General features: G+C 44.4%; 1 protein-coding gene across 1 annotated transcript in view; it reads left to right on the top strand.

Moving 5' to 3' along the window:
- LOC115110310 (protein tweety homolog 3-like) overlaps nucleotides 1–16,500 on the top strand; it is a 74,388-nt gene that overhangs the window by 16,805 nt on the left and 41,083 nt on the right. The window contains exon 2 of the mRNA XM_029635851.2: nucleotides 9,029–9,198. Within this exon, the coding sequence (XP_029491711.1) occupies nucleotides 9,029–9,198 (170 nt within the window). The remainder of the gene's footprint in view (nucleotides 1–9,028; nucleotides 9,199–16,500) is intronic.

The following is a 16,500-nucleotide window of genomic DNA, read 5'->3' as shown; positions in this document are numbered from 1 at the left end:
CTTCCAGGTGGGTTGCAGACTTGGCTGATTTCCACTTTACAATAAAGTACAGGCCAGGCAGAGAGAACGGTGATGCAGATGCTTTGTCAAGGATGCCACTGGATGTAGAGTCACTGATGAGAGAATGTTCTGAGGAGCTTCCACCAGACACCATCGCCGCCACGATACAAGCAGTTGAGGTACAGAAAGAGGCTGTTGTACCTTGGTCATTTTCAGCTGCATCTATGTCAGTATCAGCTGAAGGTGAGACAACCACTGCAACAACCAGCTCGATCCCAAAAGATGGGATTAGAGAAGCACAAGAATCTGATCCAGTCATCCGTCCTGTGCTCAATTTCAAACTGTCGGGTTCCAAACCGCCAGTTAAAGAGCAAAAGAAATTCAGTCCAAAGACAAAATGCCTATTCAGAGAATGGGACAAATTGACAATAGACAGTGATGGCATTTTGTACAGAATCACTACAGCCCGCAAGCAGTTAGTTCTACCAGAGCAGTACAAAGGTAAAGTGATGGAAGAGTTGCACAATAACATGGGACACCAAGGTACTGACCGCACTGTATCACTAGTACGTGACCGCTTCTTCTGGCCATATATGCAATCTGACATCGAGCACTATGTGACTAAAACTTGTAGCTGTGTCAAGCAGAAAAGGCCAGCCCATGCAACAAGAGCTCCTCTGACAAACATTGTGACAACACAGCCATTTGAACTGGTATGTATAGACTTCCTTCATCTCGACAGATGCAAAGGAGGATATGAGTACATCCTCGTGATTGTTGATCATTTTACACGTTTCACTCAAGCCTACGCCACCACATCAAAGTCAGGTAAAACTGCTGCAAATCTCATCTTCAATGATTTTGCCCTGAAGTTTGGGTTCCGTCCCGCATCCACCATGACCAAGGGGGAGAATTTGAAAATCAGTTGTTCCATCAGTTAAAGAAACTCAGTGGCATGGCGGGGTCCAGGACAACACCCTATCACCCGATGGGAAACGGTCAAGCGGAACGCATGAACAGAACATTGTTGCAAATGTTAAAGACACTAACTGAGACACAAAAGTCAAATTGGAAGGAGTCTCTGAACAAACTGGTTTATGCCTATAACTGCACCCGTTTGAAGTGACTGGCTATTCACCATTTTATCTTCTGTTTGGGAGATCACCCAGGCTTCCAGTTGATATGCTCTTTGGATTGTGCACAGAGGCAGGTTCCAGTAACCAGCGAGAATACGTGGAGAACTGGAAACGAGGGATGGAAGAAGCATACGCCATTGCAAATGAAAATGCTCAGAAAGCCGCTGAAAGAAGTAAGAAGTACTATGACACTAAAGTTAGGAGTTCAGTGCTACAGCCTGGCGAGCGAGTTCTGATTAAAAACCTGACACCAAGAGGAGGACCAGGAAAACTCCGTAACTATTGGGAAGATACAATTCACACAGTGGTGAGACAAATGGGTTCAGACCTGCCGATTTATGAATTGAGACCAGAAAAGGGTAGGGGACGCTCCAGGGTCCTGCACAGAAATCTGCTCATGTCCTGTGACCACTTACCTTTTGAGACACAACCAGAAATGACCAAAGTGGACAAAAGTCAGAAAACGAGGAGACACCAGCCTGCATCACAGACTCTAGATTCTGATGAAGACAGTGGGGATGAATATGACCTTCATCATGATCCGCTACAGGTTCCCACATCTCCTACAGTACCTGAGGAGAGGAATGCTGAACCAGCGAGAGAGTGGGAACACAGGCCCCCAACAGTGAAACGGACAGTTGCAGTGCCAGTCCCTGATACGCTACCAGCACAGCCTCTTGTTGAAAAGCGGCTGGAGGAGACAACAACCGTTAAAGACCTGCCTGCTGAGGAGAGTAACTTGCCTGCTGAAAATTTGCCTGATGATCGTCCACCAAGTGCCTTTCCTTCATATACTGATGCTTCTGAACCTGAGGAACCAGCCTACCAGCTGCCACAAGAGAGAGACACCCTCCAAGACGTATCACCTATGATCAGCTTGGTATCCCTTCCTGCTACAGTATACAGCCACAGCCACAGTTGTTCCCTGTCTACTCTGCACCAGGACTGGTTCCATGGCTGCCATCACTACAGCAATGTTACTTTCAGCCACCTTACATGTATGGGCTTCAGCAAACATGAGGCTACAGAGTTGACATGTTTGACCATGGACTACTGTCAGATTTCACAGACTGTCAAAAGAGACAATTTACAGACTATGCATATAGATCATTAAAATTGATGGACTGTTGATCAATAGTATGAGAAAATACTGCTTATGTTATATAGCTGGTCAACAGATATGGACTGTGAATAACTTGTTAGTTATATTTGAACTGTGACCCGTGACTTCTGCTCAAGTACTACCTTACAGAAGAGGATTTTCTAGGTCCAGTGCATACGAACTGTTGAAGAAGACAATGTTGGTAATGTTGGGACAACATTTATTTTGTCGGGGAGAGTGTGACAGGTTAAAGGACATATTCATAGCCTGTTATACATTGAAAAGTATTAGTAAGTTCATAGTATGTGAGGATCTTAAAACATCTAAGGTTAAAATATGCATTCAGTATTAGTTGATAGAGATTGATAACATTCATATAATTGTGTTAAAGTTCAAATCTGTCAAAGGGTACGAATTGTGAGAGTAATGTGTAAACGTTATATTGATTACTTTATTTTGTGGTGCCTAAAAGTGTTAATCTGTGATCTACGAAATGCTTTTAATCTATGAGCCGGAGATCGATTGCTCTGGTCTCCACCCATATTCCTGGGGAAATTCGCGGTCTTTTTCTCATTGAACTAAATGTTGACTTGAGAATACAACACCGTATCACTCTCGTGATTATTTCTCCCCTGTTTTCAGGGGCGTAACATATATCTACAGTATTGTAACGATGTACAAATGGTTAAAGTACAAAAGGGAAAATAAATCTCTTTGAAACACACACACACACGTTCACCCTAAGACTTCCAAAGTTCAGCAGATGGGGTGCCTTTTCACATCAAAGCTCTATATCGTAAGATCTGATCCCAGACCATATGACATCTACCTTGCAGCCTAGCCAGGACTTTATGTCAGTATTGAACCCACTTTCTTATCATTTTGATCCACTTTACCTGTGGGTGAATAAAGTGTCCTACTCCTACATTAATTGTCTTGCTGATATGATTTTACACTCCGAGTTGAGAAGGCTACACTGTCAATAGAGAAGACAAGCTCTTGCAATTCTTTCGACATTAGGCTAAATCAGGGGAGCAGGCATATCTTCATTGACACTGGCCGTGCTCCCAGATTGGCTTGTTTTAGCTGCATTCCTGCTCAGTTGCAGCTTTCCGTTTCCCGTTCACTTTTGCCTTACTTTTAAACCAGTTGGCAGTTTCCACATAGAACCTTATTTTCTTTTCCTTGTTCTGGGATGAGGCGATGTGAGAGAGGTTAATTTGCCACTAGCACACTCCAAATCATGTCTTGATGGTTGATTCATGCTTTATAAAGCTCATAACTAGCTCTGCTCAGTTGGTTACAATTATCAAATCTAACTTTATTTGTCACATGCTTCTTCTTAAACAAGCGTGAAATGCTTACATACGGGTCCTTGCCAACAACGCAGAGAAAGTAAAAATAGACATAGGATAACTTGGTTGTATACACTGGGTGAATGTGCAGGGGTACGATGTAACTGAGGTAGATATGTACATATACGTATGGGTAAAGTGACTAGGCAGCCGGATAGATAATAAACCGTAACCCGACACTCATTTAACACCATCCAAAATCATTTGTTAATTTAAGCAGCAAGGCACAGGGGGGTGTGGTATATGGCCAATATACCACGGCTAATGGCTGTTCTTACGCACGACACAATGCGGAGTGCCAGCCAATCAGCATTCAGGGCTCAAACCACCCAGTTTATAAAAACTGATAGTTACCAGCTTCTGTGAATATCCTTTTTCATTTAAGGACAGTGAATTATTTGTTTTCCAAACAATCTTTACTTGGCATACAGTTGGCAGTATAAAGTCTATTTTGTTTTTCCTGTGCAAGAATTAATGCCTTTTTGCCTGACATTTGCTAGATAAGTAAATGCATCTAAAAACTCATTAAAGTTAAGAAGTCTTAATGGATCTACTTCGAGAGCCTTCATTTCCCTTTATCTACTGTTCCATTTTAGGGAGAATGCTTTTTTTTGTTCGCTTTTCACTGTCCGCACGCATGAACAGCAGACTGGAGCCCAGGCAGCGCCTAAAATTAGATCCTTATTTAGCATTTGCCCAAAGGAGCTGGGCTGTCTTGCATTTTGGAAATAATTTCCTATCTCAAAGGAGCTCAGAGCGGCTGTCGTTGAGGGAACGTGCGGTAATACTGGATTAATTCTCATTTTAAGGCGTTACAACAACAGGAAAAGGTGGAGAAGAACAATCCAAAAGACCATTTCCTATGCACATTTGTTCTCAACTTGATATCCATGAGTAGTGAAGCCAAATAATTACCACTGCTATCTGGGCATTTTAATCATATACAGTATTGCAATGGGCGATTCGCTGCAAATGTACATCTGACGGCAGTAAAGAGCGAGTAAGCGGTGCTAAGCTCAAACAACAGTGGCTTTCCCCTCAGTCACACTAGGGCCCTGGTCACTCAAGACTTTGACTGTGTCACTCCACTCCAGACATTTCTCTCTTCCCTCTGGTGGAGAAGTACTCTGCCTCCTCACACGAACCCTGACTCTCTTTTACCCCACTTGCTATAAAGTCACAAGCTCTCTGATCTGGCCTGAGCCGACACAATGCTCTCTCCAGCACCCCGTACTGTATGCCCACACAGAGTAGGTGAGACGAACTTTGCACATGCTTCAAGGGAAACGATGGCAGCTTGTGAGCGTCAAAAGATTCCAGTCATTTTGAAGTGCTCACATGGAAACAGGAGTTCACTGGGTCCACAAAAAATCGAGTTATTTGATATCGAGCCCAAATTTCGTACAGGATATATCCATTACGATGAATCATGAGACTGAAGTTACTGTACAGCAGACAGATTGGGAGCATAATCTGCTTTACAGTAACTTCTGTTTTCATGATTCATCGTAATGGATATATCCTGTATGAAATTTGGGCTTCCCCTATATTATGAGAACTGGCTTTAAGTGAAACTTCAAAATGAGGCCAGGGAAACACACACTTTATTCATGTGTGATGACGTTCGGGACTAGAATTATATGGTTTCTATGCGTTTCGGTAGGCTTTGTCAAGAGTATGCGTCTTGTGGTGGTGTGTTTGTGCTTGTTCATGATGGGGAGTTTTAATGAGGCTTGAGGTTTTTCTCCTCTGCCTTCTACGTTATTCTCAAAGTTTTGACGATAACCCTTAATTAACTGTGATCTGGTGTAAATGAGCTATGACGAGCCAAAGGGCATAGCTAATAAACAGAGAGACCATCTCATTACCATGTGATTCCTCTGGGTGGTCAGTGTGTATCTGCTTTAATAGCCTCTCATTCCTTGCAGACTGGATGCGCAAGATAGCCTAGCGGTTAGAGAGTTGGGCCAGTAACCAAAAGGTTGCTGGTTTGAAGCCCCGAGCCGGCAAGGTGGAAAAATCTGCTGTTCTGCCTTTGATCAAGGCAGTTAACCCCCAACAACAAATGCTCCCCGGGCTCTGATGATGTGGACGTCCCCCGCACCTCTCTGATTCAGAGGGGTTGCGTTAAATCGGAAGACACATTTCGGTTGAATGCATTGTTGTGCAACTGACTAGATCAAATCAAATTTATTTATATAGCCCTTCGTACATCAGCTGATATCTCAAAGTGCTGTACAGAAACCTAGCCTAAAACCCCAAACAGCAAGCAATGCAGGTGTAGAAGCACGGTGGCTAGGAAAAACTCCCTAGAAAGGCCAAAACCTAGGAAGAAACCTAGAGGGGAACCAGGCTATGTGGGGTGGCCAGTCCTCTTCTGGCTGTGCCAGGTGGAGATTATAACAGAACATGGCAAAGATGTTCAAATGTTCATAAATGACCAGCATGGTCTAATAATAATAAGGCAGAACAGTTGAAACTGGAGCAGCAGCACGGCCAGGTGGACTGGGGACAGCAAGGAGTCATCATGTCAGGTAGTCCTGGGACATGGTCCTAGGGCTCAGGTCCTCCGAGAGAGAGAGAGAAGGAGAGAATTAGAGAACGCACACTTAGATTCACACAGGACACCGAATAGGACAGGAGAAGTACTCCAGATATAACAAACTGACCCTAGCCTCCCGACACATACACTACTGCAGCATAAATACTGGAGGCTGAGACAGGAGGGGTCAGGAGACACTGTGGCCCCATCCGAGGACACCCCCGGACAGGGCCAAACATGAAGGATATAACCCCACCCACTTTGCCAAAACACAGCCCCCACACCACTAGAGGGATATCTTCAACCACCAACTTACCATCCTGAGACAAGGCTGAGAACAGCCCACAAAGATCTCCGCCATGGCACAACCCAAGGGGGGGCGCCAACCCAGACAGGATGACTACATCAGTGAATCAACCCACTCAGGTGACGCACCCCTTCCAGGGACGGCATGAGAGAGCCCCAGTAAGCCAGTGACTCAGCCCCTGTAATAGGGTTAGAGGCAGAGAATCCCAGTGGAAAGAGGGGAACCGGCCAGGCAGAGACAGCAAGGGCGGTTCGTTGCTCCAGAGCCTTTCCGTTCACCTTCCCACTCCTGGGCCAGACTACACTCAATCATATGACCCACTGAAGAGATGAGTCTTCAGTAAAGACTTAAAGGTTGAGACCAAGTTTGCGTCTCTGACATGGGTAGGCAGACCGTTCCATAAAAATGGAGCTCTATAGGAGAAAGCCCTGCCTCTAGCTGTTTGCTTAGAAATTCTAGGGACAATTAGGAGGCCTGCGTCTTGTGACCGTAGAGTACGTGTAGGTATGTACGGCAGGACCAAATCAGAGAGATAGGTAGGAGCAAGACCATGTAATGCTTTGTAGGTTAGCAGTAAAACCTTGAAATCAGCCCTTGCTTTGACAGGAAGCCAGTGTAGAGAGGCTAGCACTGGAGTAATATGATCACATTTTTTGGTTCTAGTCAGGATTCTAGCAGCCGTATTTAGCACTAACTGAAGTTTATTTAGTGCTTTATCCGGGTAGCTGGAAAGTAGAGCATTGCAGTAGTCTAACCTAGAAGTGACAAAAGCATGGATTAATCTTTCTGCATAATTTTTGGACAGAAAGTTTCTGATTTTTGCAATGTTACGTAGATGGAAAAAAGCTGTTCTTGAAATGGTCTTGATTTGTTCTTCAAAAGAGAGATCAGGGTCCAGAGTAACGCCGAGGTCCTTCAGTTTTATTTGAGACGACTGTACAACCATTAAGATTAATTGTCAGATTCAACAGAAGATCTCTTTGTTTCTTGGGACCTAGAACAAGCATCTCTGTTTTGTCCGAGTTTAAAAGTAGAAAGTTTGCAGCCATCCACTTCCTTATGTCTGAAACACATGCTTCTAGCAAGGGAAATTTTGGGGCTTCACCATGTTTCATTGAAATGTACAGCTGTGTGTCATCCGCATAGCAGTGAAAGTTAACATTATGTTTTCGAATAACATCCCCAAGAGGTAAAATATATAGTGAAAACAATAGTGGTCCTAAAACAGAACCTTGAGGAACACCGAAATTTACAGTTGATTTGTCAGAGGACAAACCATTCACAGAGACAAACTGATATCTTTCCGACAGATAAGATCTAAACCAGGCCAGAACTTGTCCGTGTAGACCAATTTGGGTTTCCAATCTCTCCAAAAGAATGTGATGATCGATGGTATCAAAAGCAGCACTAAGGTCTAGGAGCACGAGGACAGATGCAGAGCCTCGGTCCGATGTCATTAAAATGTCATTTACCACCTTCACAAGTGCCGTCTCAGTGCTATGATGGGGTCTAAAACCAGACTGAAGCATTTCGTATACATTGTTTGTCTTCAGGAAGGCAGTGAGTTGCTGCGCAACAGCTTTTAAAAAAAAAAAAATTGAGAGGAATGGAAGATTCGATATAGGCCGATCGTTTTTTAATATTTTCTGGGTCAAGGTTTGGCTTTTTCAAGAGAGGCTTTATTACTGCCACTTTTAGTGAGTTTGGTACACATCCGGTGGATAGAGAGCCATTTATTATGTTCAACATAGGAGAGCCAAGCACAGGAAGCAGCTCTTTCAGTAGTTTAGTTGGAATAGGGTCCAGTATGCAGCTTGAAGGTTTAGAGGCCATGATTATTTTCATCATTGTGTCAAGAGATATAGTACTAAAACACTTGAGCGTCTCTCTTGATCGTAGGTCCTGGCAGAGTTGTGCAGACTCAGGACAACTGAGCTTTGAAGGAATACGCAGATTTAAAGAGGAGTCCGTAGTCTGCTTTCTAATACTCATAATCTTTTCCTCAAAGAAGTTCATGAATTTATCACTGCTAAAGTGAAAGTCATCCTCTCTTGGGGAATGCTGCTTTTTAGTTAGCTTTGCGACAGTATCAAAAAGGAATTTCGGATTGTTCTTATTTTCCTCAATTAAGTTAGAAAAATAGGATGATCGAGCAGCAGTAAGGGCTCTTCAGTACTGCACGGTACTGTCTTTCCAAGCTAGTCGGAAGACTTCCAGTTTGGTGTGGCGCCATTTCCGTTCCAATTTTCTGGAAGCTTGCTTCAGAGCTCGGGTATTTTCTGTGTACCAGGGAGCTAGTTTCTTATGAGAAATGTTTTTAGTTTTTAGGGGTGCAACTGGATCTAGGGTATTGCGCAAGGTTAAATTGAGTTCCTCAGTTAGGTGGTTAACTGATTTTTGTCCTCTGGCGTCCTTGGGTAGACAGAAGGAATCTGGAAGGACATCATCTACATTCTACATAGTCTCTCTGAAAGCTTACACACATACAACAGCGGTTGTATGTGTGTAATAACCGCAAAGCGTTTTGTTGCTATGAGTCATTATGTGTGTGAGATGACGTCTCATCGCCCTCTTGTTCCCCCTCAGTCCATCCTGCTGCTGGGAGGCGTGGCTCTAGCCTGCCTGGCCCTGGACCTCCTCTTCCTGCTCTTCTACTCCTTCTGGCTGTGCTGCCGGCGGAAGAAGAGCGAGGAGCAGCCCAACGCCGACTGCTGCTGCACCGCCTGGTGTGTCATCATCGCCACGCTTGTCTGCAGGTGAGTCCCGCGTGGAAAGACGTAAGGCTCTGATCACTCATTGGTTCACCAAGGATTAGCCATGGAAGGATTAGCCATGTTCACCATTACCGCTTAACCTCCTCAGATTAGCCATGTTCACCAGCGCACCCCTTAACCTCCTCGGATTAGCCATGTTCACCATTACCCCTTAACCTCCTCGGATTAGCCATGTTCACCAGCACCCCTTAACCTCCTTGGATTAGCCATGTTCACCATCACCCCGTAACTTCCTCGGATTAGCCATGTTCACCATCACCCCTTAACCTCCTCGGATTAGCCATGTTCGCCATTACCCCTTAACCTCCTCGGATTAGCCATGTTCTCCAGCACCCCTTAACCTCCTCGGATTAGCCATGTTCACCATTACCCCTTAACCTCCTCGGATTAGCCATGTTCTCCATTACCCCTTAACCTCCTCGGATTAGCCATGTTCGCCATCACCCCTTAACCTCCTCGGATTAGCCATGTTCTCCAGCACCCCTTAACCTCCTCGGATTAGCCATGTTCACCAGCACCCCTTAACCTCCTCGGATTAGCCATTCTCACCATTACCCCTTAACCTCCTCGGATTAGCCATTCTCACCAGCACCCCTTAACCTCCTCGGATTAGCCATGTTCTCCATTACCCCTTAACCTCCTCGGATTAGCCATGTTCTCCATTACCCCTTAACCTCCTCGGATTAGCCATGTTCGCCATTACCCCTTAACCTCCTCGGATTAGCCATGTTCTCCAGCACCCCTTAACCTCCTCGGATTAGCCATTCTCACCATTACCCCTTAACCTCCTCGGATTAGCCATGTTCACCAGCACCCCTTAACCTCCTCGGATTAGCCATGTTCACCAGCACCCCTTAACCTCCTCGGATTAGCCATGTTCGCCATTACCCCTTAACCTCCTCGGATTAGCCATGTTCTCCAGCACCCCTTAACCTCCTCGGATTAGCCATGTTCTCCAGCACCCCTTAACCTCCTCGGATTAGCCATGTTCACCATTACCCCTTAACCTCCTCGGATTAGCCATGTTCTCCATTACCCCTTAACCTCCTCGGATTAGCCATGTTCGCCATTACCCCTTAACCTCCTCGGATTAGCCATGTTCGCCATCACCCCTTAACCTCTTACCTCTACCTGGGACGCTTGCGTCCCAACTAGAGCTCTGGAAATGCAAATGCGCTACGCTAAATGCTAATAGTATTAGTTAAAACTCAAAAGTTCATTAAAATACACATGCAGGGTATCAAATTAAAGCTACACTCGTTGTGAATCCAGGCAACAAGTCAGATTTTTAAAATGCTTTTCGGCGACAGCATGAGAAGCTATTATCTGATAGCATGCACCAATACACTACAACAGAAAAGCACAGCAGGGGACGTAAACAAAATAATTAGCATTTCGGCGTTACACAAACCGCACAATAAAATAGAAAACAGTCATTACCTTTCACCATCTTCTTTGTTGGCACTCCTAGATGTCCCATAAACACTATTGGGTCTTTATTTCAATTAAATCGGGCCATATAAAGCCAAGATATCGTTATATGTAGACTGTGTGATAAACGAAAAAAACAGCGATTTCACAACGTAACGTCATTTTTTAAAATTCAAAAAGTAGACGATAAACTTTCACAAAACACTTCGAAATACGTTTGTAATGCTACTTTAGGTATTAGTAAACGTTAATAAGCGATAAAAATCATCCGTAGGCGATGTAGATATCATTAGCTGTCGTCTTGGAAAAAATTTCAGGAGAGAGCTCTTCCGGAATGATCTGGACGGAGACCGGAGGTAAGCGGTGCCCCTCTTTCGGTTCAACCAAGAATCAAAGATGATTAAATTCACAAGATACTCGACAACATGGGGATGCTGTGGGAGTTGAATGCTCGGTCTTATCTAATTCGGCTCACTGTTAACAATTATGTAGTGGCGCAAGGATATTTATTTCCATTTTCTGTGATCAGGTTTTCCTGCGCTTTCCGATGTAACGCACGTTATGTAATAGCCACAGTCGTGATTTAACCAGTTTTAAAAACGTCCGAGGGTTTCCTATACACACATTCTAACCATATGAACGTACTATATTCCTGGCATGAGTAGCAGGGCGCTGAAATGTTGCGCGATTTTTAACAAAATGTTCAAAAAAGTAGAGGGTCGACTGAAGAGGTTAACCTCCTCGGATTAGCCATGTTCTCCAGCACCCCTTAACCTCCTCGGATTAGCCATGTTCACCAGCACCACTTAACCTCCTCGGATTAGCCATTCTCACCATTACCCCTTAACCTCCTCGGATTAGCCATGTTCTCCATTACCCCTTAACCTCCTCGGATTAGCCATGTCCTCCATTACCCCTTAACCTCCTCAGATTAGCCATGTTCTCCATTACCCCTTAACCTCCTCGTATTAGCCATGTTCGCCATCACCCCTTAACCTCCTCGGATTAGCCATGTTCGCCATTACCCCTTAACCTCCTCGGATTAGCCATGTTCTCCAGCACCCTTAACCTCCTCGGATTAGCCATTCTCACCATTACCCCTTAACCTCCTCGGATTAGCCATGTTCACCAGCACCCCTTAACCTCCTCGGATTAGCCATGTTCGCCATTACCCCTTAACCTCCTCGGATTAGCCATGTTCTCCAGCACCCCTTAACCTCCTCGGATTAGCCATGTTCTCCAGCACCCCTTAACCTCCTCGGATTAGCCATGTTCTCCATTACCCCTTAACCTCCTCGGATTAGCCATGTTCACCATTACCCCTTAACCTCCTCGGATTAGCCATGTTCTCCAGCACCCCTTAACCTCCTCGGATTAGCCATGTTCTCCAGCACCCCTTAACCTCCTCGGATTAGCCATGTTCACCATTACCCCTTAACCTCCTCGGATTAGCCATGTTCTCCATTACCCCTTAACCTCCTCGGATTAGCCATGTTCGCCATTACCCCTTAACCTCCTCGGATTAGCCATGTTCGCCATCACCCCTTAACCTCTTACCTCTACCTGGGACGCTTGCGTCCCAACTAGAGCTCTGGAAATGCAAATGCGCTACGCTAAATGCTAATAGTATTAGTTAAAACTCAAAAGTTCATTAAAATACACATGCAGGGTATCAAATTAAAGCTACACTCGTTGTGAATCCAGGCAACAAGTCAGATTTTTAAAATGCTTTTCGGCGACAGCATGAGAAGCTATTATCTGATAGCATGCACCAATACACTACAACAGAAAAGCACAGCAGGGGACGTAAACAAAATAATTAGCATTTCGGCGTTACACAAACCGCACAATAAAATAGAAAACAGTCATTACCTTTCACCATCTTCTTTGTTGGCACTCCTAGATGTCCCATAAACACTATTGGGTCTTTATTTCAATTAAATCGGGCCATATAAAGCCAAGATATCGTTATATGTAGACTGTGTGATAAACGAAAAAAACAGCGATTTCACAACGTAACGTCATTTTTTAAAATTCAAAAAGTAGACGATAAACTTTCACAAAACACTTCGAAATACGTTTGTAATGCTACTTTAGGTATTAGTAAACGTTAATAAGCGATAAAAATCATCCGTAGGCGATGTAGATATCATTAGCTGTCGTCTTGGAAAAAAATTTCAGGAGAGAGCTCTTCCGGAATGATCTGGGCGGAGACCGGAGGTAAGCGGTGCCCCTCTTTCGGTTCAACCAAGAATCAAAGATGATTAAATTCACAAGATACTCGACAACATGGGGATGCTGTGGGAGTTGAATGCTCGGTCTTATCTAATTCGGCTCACTGTTAACAATTGCGGTAGTGGCGCAAGGATATTTATTTCCATTTTCTGTGATCAGGTTTTCCTGCGCTTTCCGATGTAACGCACGTTATGTAATAGCCACAGTCGTGATTTAACCAGTTTTAAAAACGTCCGAGGGTTTCCTATACACACATTCTAACCATATGAACGTACTATATTCCTGGCATGAGTAGCAGGGCGCTGAAATGTTGCGCGATTTTTAACAAAATGTTCAAAAAAGTAGAGGGTCGACTGAAGAGGTTAACCTCCTCGGATTAGCCATGTTCTCCAGCACCCCTTAACCTCCTCGGATTAGCCATGTTCACCAGCACCACTTAACCTCCTCGGATTAGCCATTCTCACCATTACCCCTTAACCTCCTCGGATTAGCCATGTTCTCCATTACCCCTTAACCTCCTCGGATTAGCCATGTCCTCCATTACCCCTTAACCTCCTCAGATTAGCCATGTTCTCCATTACCCCTTAACCTCCTCGTATTAGCCATGTTCGCCATCACCCCTTAACCTCCTCGGATTAGCCATGTTCGCCATTACCCCTTAACCTCCTCGGATTAGCCATGTTCTCCAGCACCCCTTAACCTCCTCGGATTAGCCATTCTCACCATTACCCCTTAACCTCCTCGGATTAGCCATGTTCACCAGCACCCCTTAACCTCCTCGGATTAGCCATGTTCGCCATTACCCCTTAACCTCCTCGGATTAGCCATGTTCTCCAGCACCCCTTAACCTCCTCGGATTAGCCATGTTCTCCAGCACCCCTTAACCTCCTCGGATTAGCCATGTTCTCCATTACCCCTTAACCTCCTCGGATTAGCCATGTTCACCATTACCCCTTAACCTCCTCGGATTAGCCATGTTCGCCATTACCCCTTAACCTCCTCGGATTAGCCATGTTCGCCATTACCCCTTAACCTCCTCGGATTAGCCATGTTCTCCAGCACCCCTTAACCTCCTCGGATTAGCCATGTTCTCCATTACCCCTTAACCTCCTCGGATTAGCCATGTTCTCCAGCACCCCTTAACCTCCTCGGATTAGCCATTCTCACCATTACCCCTTAACCTCTTCGGATTAGCCATGTTCACCATTACCCCTTAACCTCCTCGGATTAGCCATGTTCACCATTACCACTTAACCTCCTCGATTGGCCCTGTAAGCGTATTTCATGCATGATGGAGCAGTTTGTGCCTTTTTAATCTCCTTGATGCCTTTATCTAACACATTGCCAGCAGTCTTGCTCTGAGATGAATGAGCACCACCCACAGTGTCATACGTGACTGGTTTTAAGACCTCACGCATAGACTGCTGGAAGGAATTTATTAAGGGTTTAACGGTACATGTATTTGTACCGAACCTTTAAAAACACAGACCTACGTCTCTTGAGTACATTTCAGGCTATTCCGTTAAAACAGCTAGAGCCTTTGCTCACGTGTTAATCAACATTTTAATTTTAATTGGCGCATATCGAACTGTCCTTTTGTGAGGCGCTGAAGTTAATTATTTTTGTATGGTGGGGTTGATTAACCAGAATTGGAGGATCTTCATTCATCGTTTAAATCTCCAGTTTGGGAACATTTTGGCTTCCCAGTAGATTCCAGTGCCGATGGACAGAGTTGTGGATAAATGCTTAACAGTATGTCATTCTGCTCAAGGAGAATAGCCTATGCAGCTGCCAACACCTCATGTTGACACCCCAGTATACCGGAGCAAGACAGAAACGCTAAGAAATAACAACAACATCGTCTCCCCTCTGCATTCAAGCATTCTTTGGCAGCTGATTCTGACCTAGCCAAAGAAATTCCAAGAACGATTGGTAGACTGTTTTATTTTTTGCCGTCTTCGGATTATAACCCCGGACATGCGCCCATTCACGGTGGTTGAGAATGGGGGGTTTCAGCCCCTCTTAAAAAATGATTGAGCGACTATCACGGTGCGTTCATAACCAAGAGGGAAGGGTACATTTTATATTTACTGGGAAAAATCCACTTGAAGGGCCCTCCAACTGGTAATTAGTAGTTGGAACATTGTGAATGCTGAACATTGTGAATGCTGAACATTGTGAATAGCATTTAATGTTCCCGCTGTACCGAAACCAAACTTAAACGTGACTCCAAAACCTCAATACGTACCGAACCGTGGGTTTGGGGGACCGTTAGACCCCTAGAATTTATGGATAGTTTACTCTGCCGGAGGCTGAGCTCTAAGGAGAGCAGAGCTGTGACCTGTCTCCTAGCTCATAATGGACACAGGAGGTATTTGACACACACACACACACACACACACACACACACACACACACACACACACACACACAGTCTGATGCCGCTTTTATTGTTTTTTACACCTCTCCCCTTCTGAACTGAGGATACAAGAGCAGACCTTCATTTGACATTGGACTTCACAAACCATGGGTTGCATGCTGTGGTCTGGGGATGACAGACAGGACCCACACAATTCTTCTGAACTTTGACCTGTAAACTTAATCCTGTTGAGAAATGACTCTGTCTTTGTGTAGGCAAACAACTTCTCTGCAGTGGAAGGGATGTAGTGTTTAAGTTTGTGGTAGAGTGTAGCCTCTGAAAGCTGTTGGTTTAGTGTCTAACTACTGTGGTGAGATGGTATTCTCCTTACTTCATTGGAGCTCTCAATTGGAGGGTACTTGGGCACTTGCTGCTTTTCTTTAACCCCTTCCTTATCTGGTGTTCGCATTTTAAATAATCTTGCAGCTGTAAAATCTGCTGAAGCAGAGAATGAGAGGTGCACAGGGTTAAAAGGCTTGAAACCACAAATCCCTCTAGGTACTTTCTGCAGTCTGCCTCAAATGAAATAACCCTCGGTCACGGATACTTTTTTTTATGTCTAGGCTATTAGCTTTCCTTTCTTAGTCTAGGTTATCTAACTATTATACTTATATTATATATCAACAGACAACTCTGCAATAAAAATCACATATGTTTAGTCTAACTAGGCCTAATCAAGGATAAGCCAGGTCTTTCTGGGATTCTCAATGAGTTTATTGTGACTTCCTGGATTAACATATGTGGATTAATTATAGTGGGAGTGGTATTGATTTGTTTAAAGCTGTTGAAGTGGTTGTTGTCTGACTGAGAGACGCTGTTATGAAGATGAGGACATATTTGATTCTATTTATGGAGTAAATTGATGCCACAGAACACTGAATAAGTGGAACGAGGAATTTGGAGAGGCATTGTTGTGTCATGTAATCTGTATGATTATGAACAGTGAAGAGTTCACAGAACATTTTTTGTGGTCATGTGATGGGTCTCAGCTGTTGAACGGGTCTCAGCTGTTATTTTTATTTATTTTATTTAACTAGGCAAGTCAACTGTTGAACAGCTCTAGACTGAACCACAACTTGTTTTAATGGCCAGCCATCCATATTTAGGCTTTAGTTTGCGTCATTGGTATACACAAGTTCCTGTGCTGCACTGCAGTCAAAATTGCCATAGAATCATGCCGGTTTTCAGTGTCTCTTTTC

Source organism: Oncorhynchus nerka, linkage group LG21, assembly GCF_034236695.1.
Source record: "Oncorhynchus nerka isolate Pitt River linkage group LG21, Oner_Uvic_2.0, whole genome shotgun sequence".
Classification (NCBI taxonomy): domain Eukaryota; kingdom Metazoa; phylum Chordata; class Actinopteri; order Salmoniformes; family Salmonidae; genus Oncorhynchus; species Oncorhynchus nerka.
This window is presented reverse-complemented; position numbering and strand designations above follow the sequence as displayed.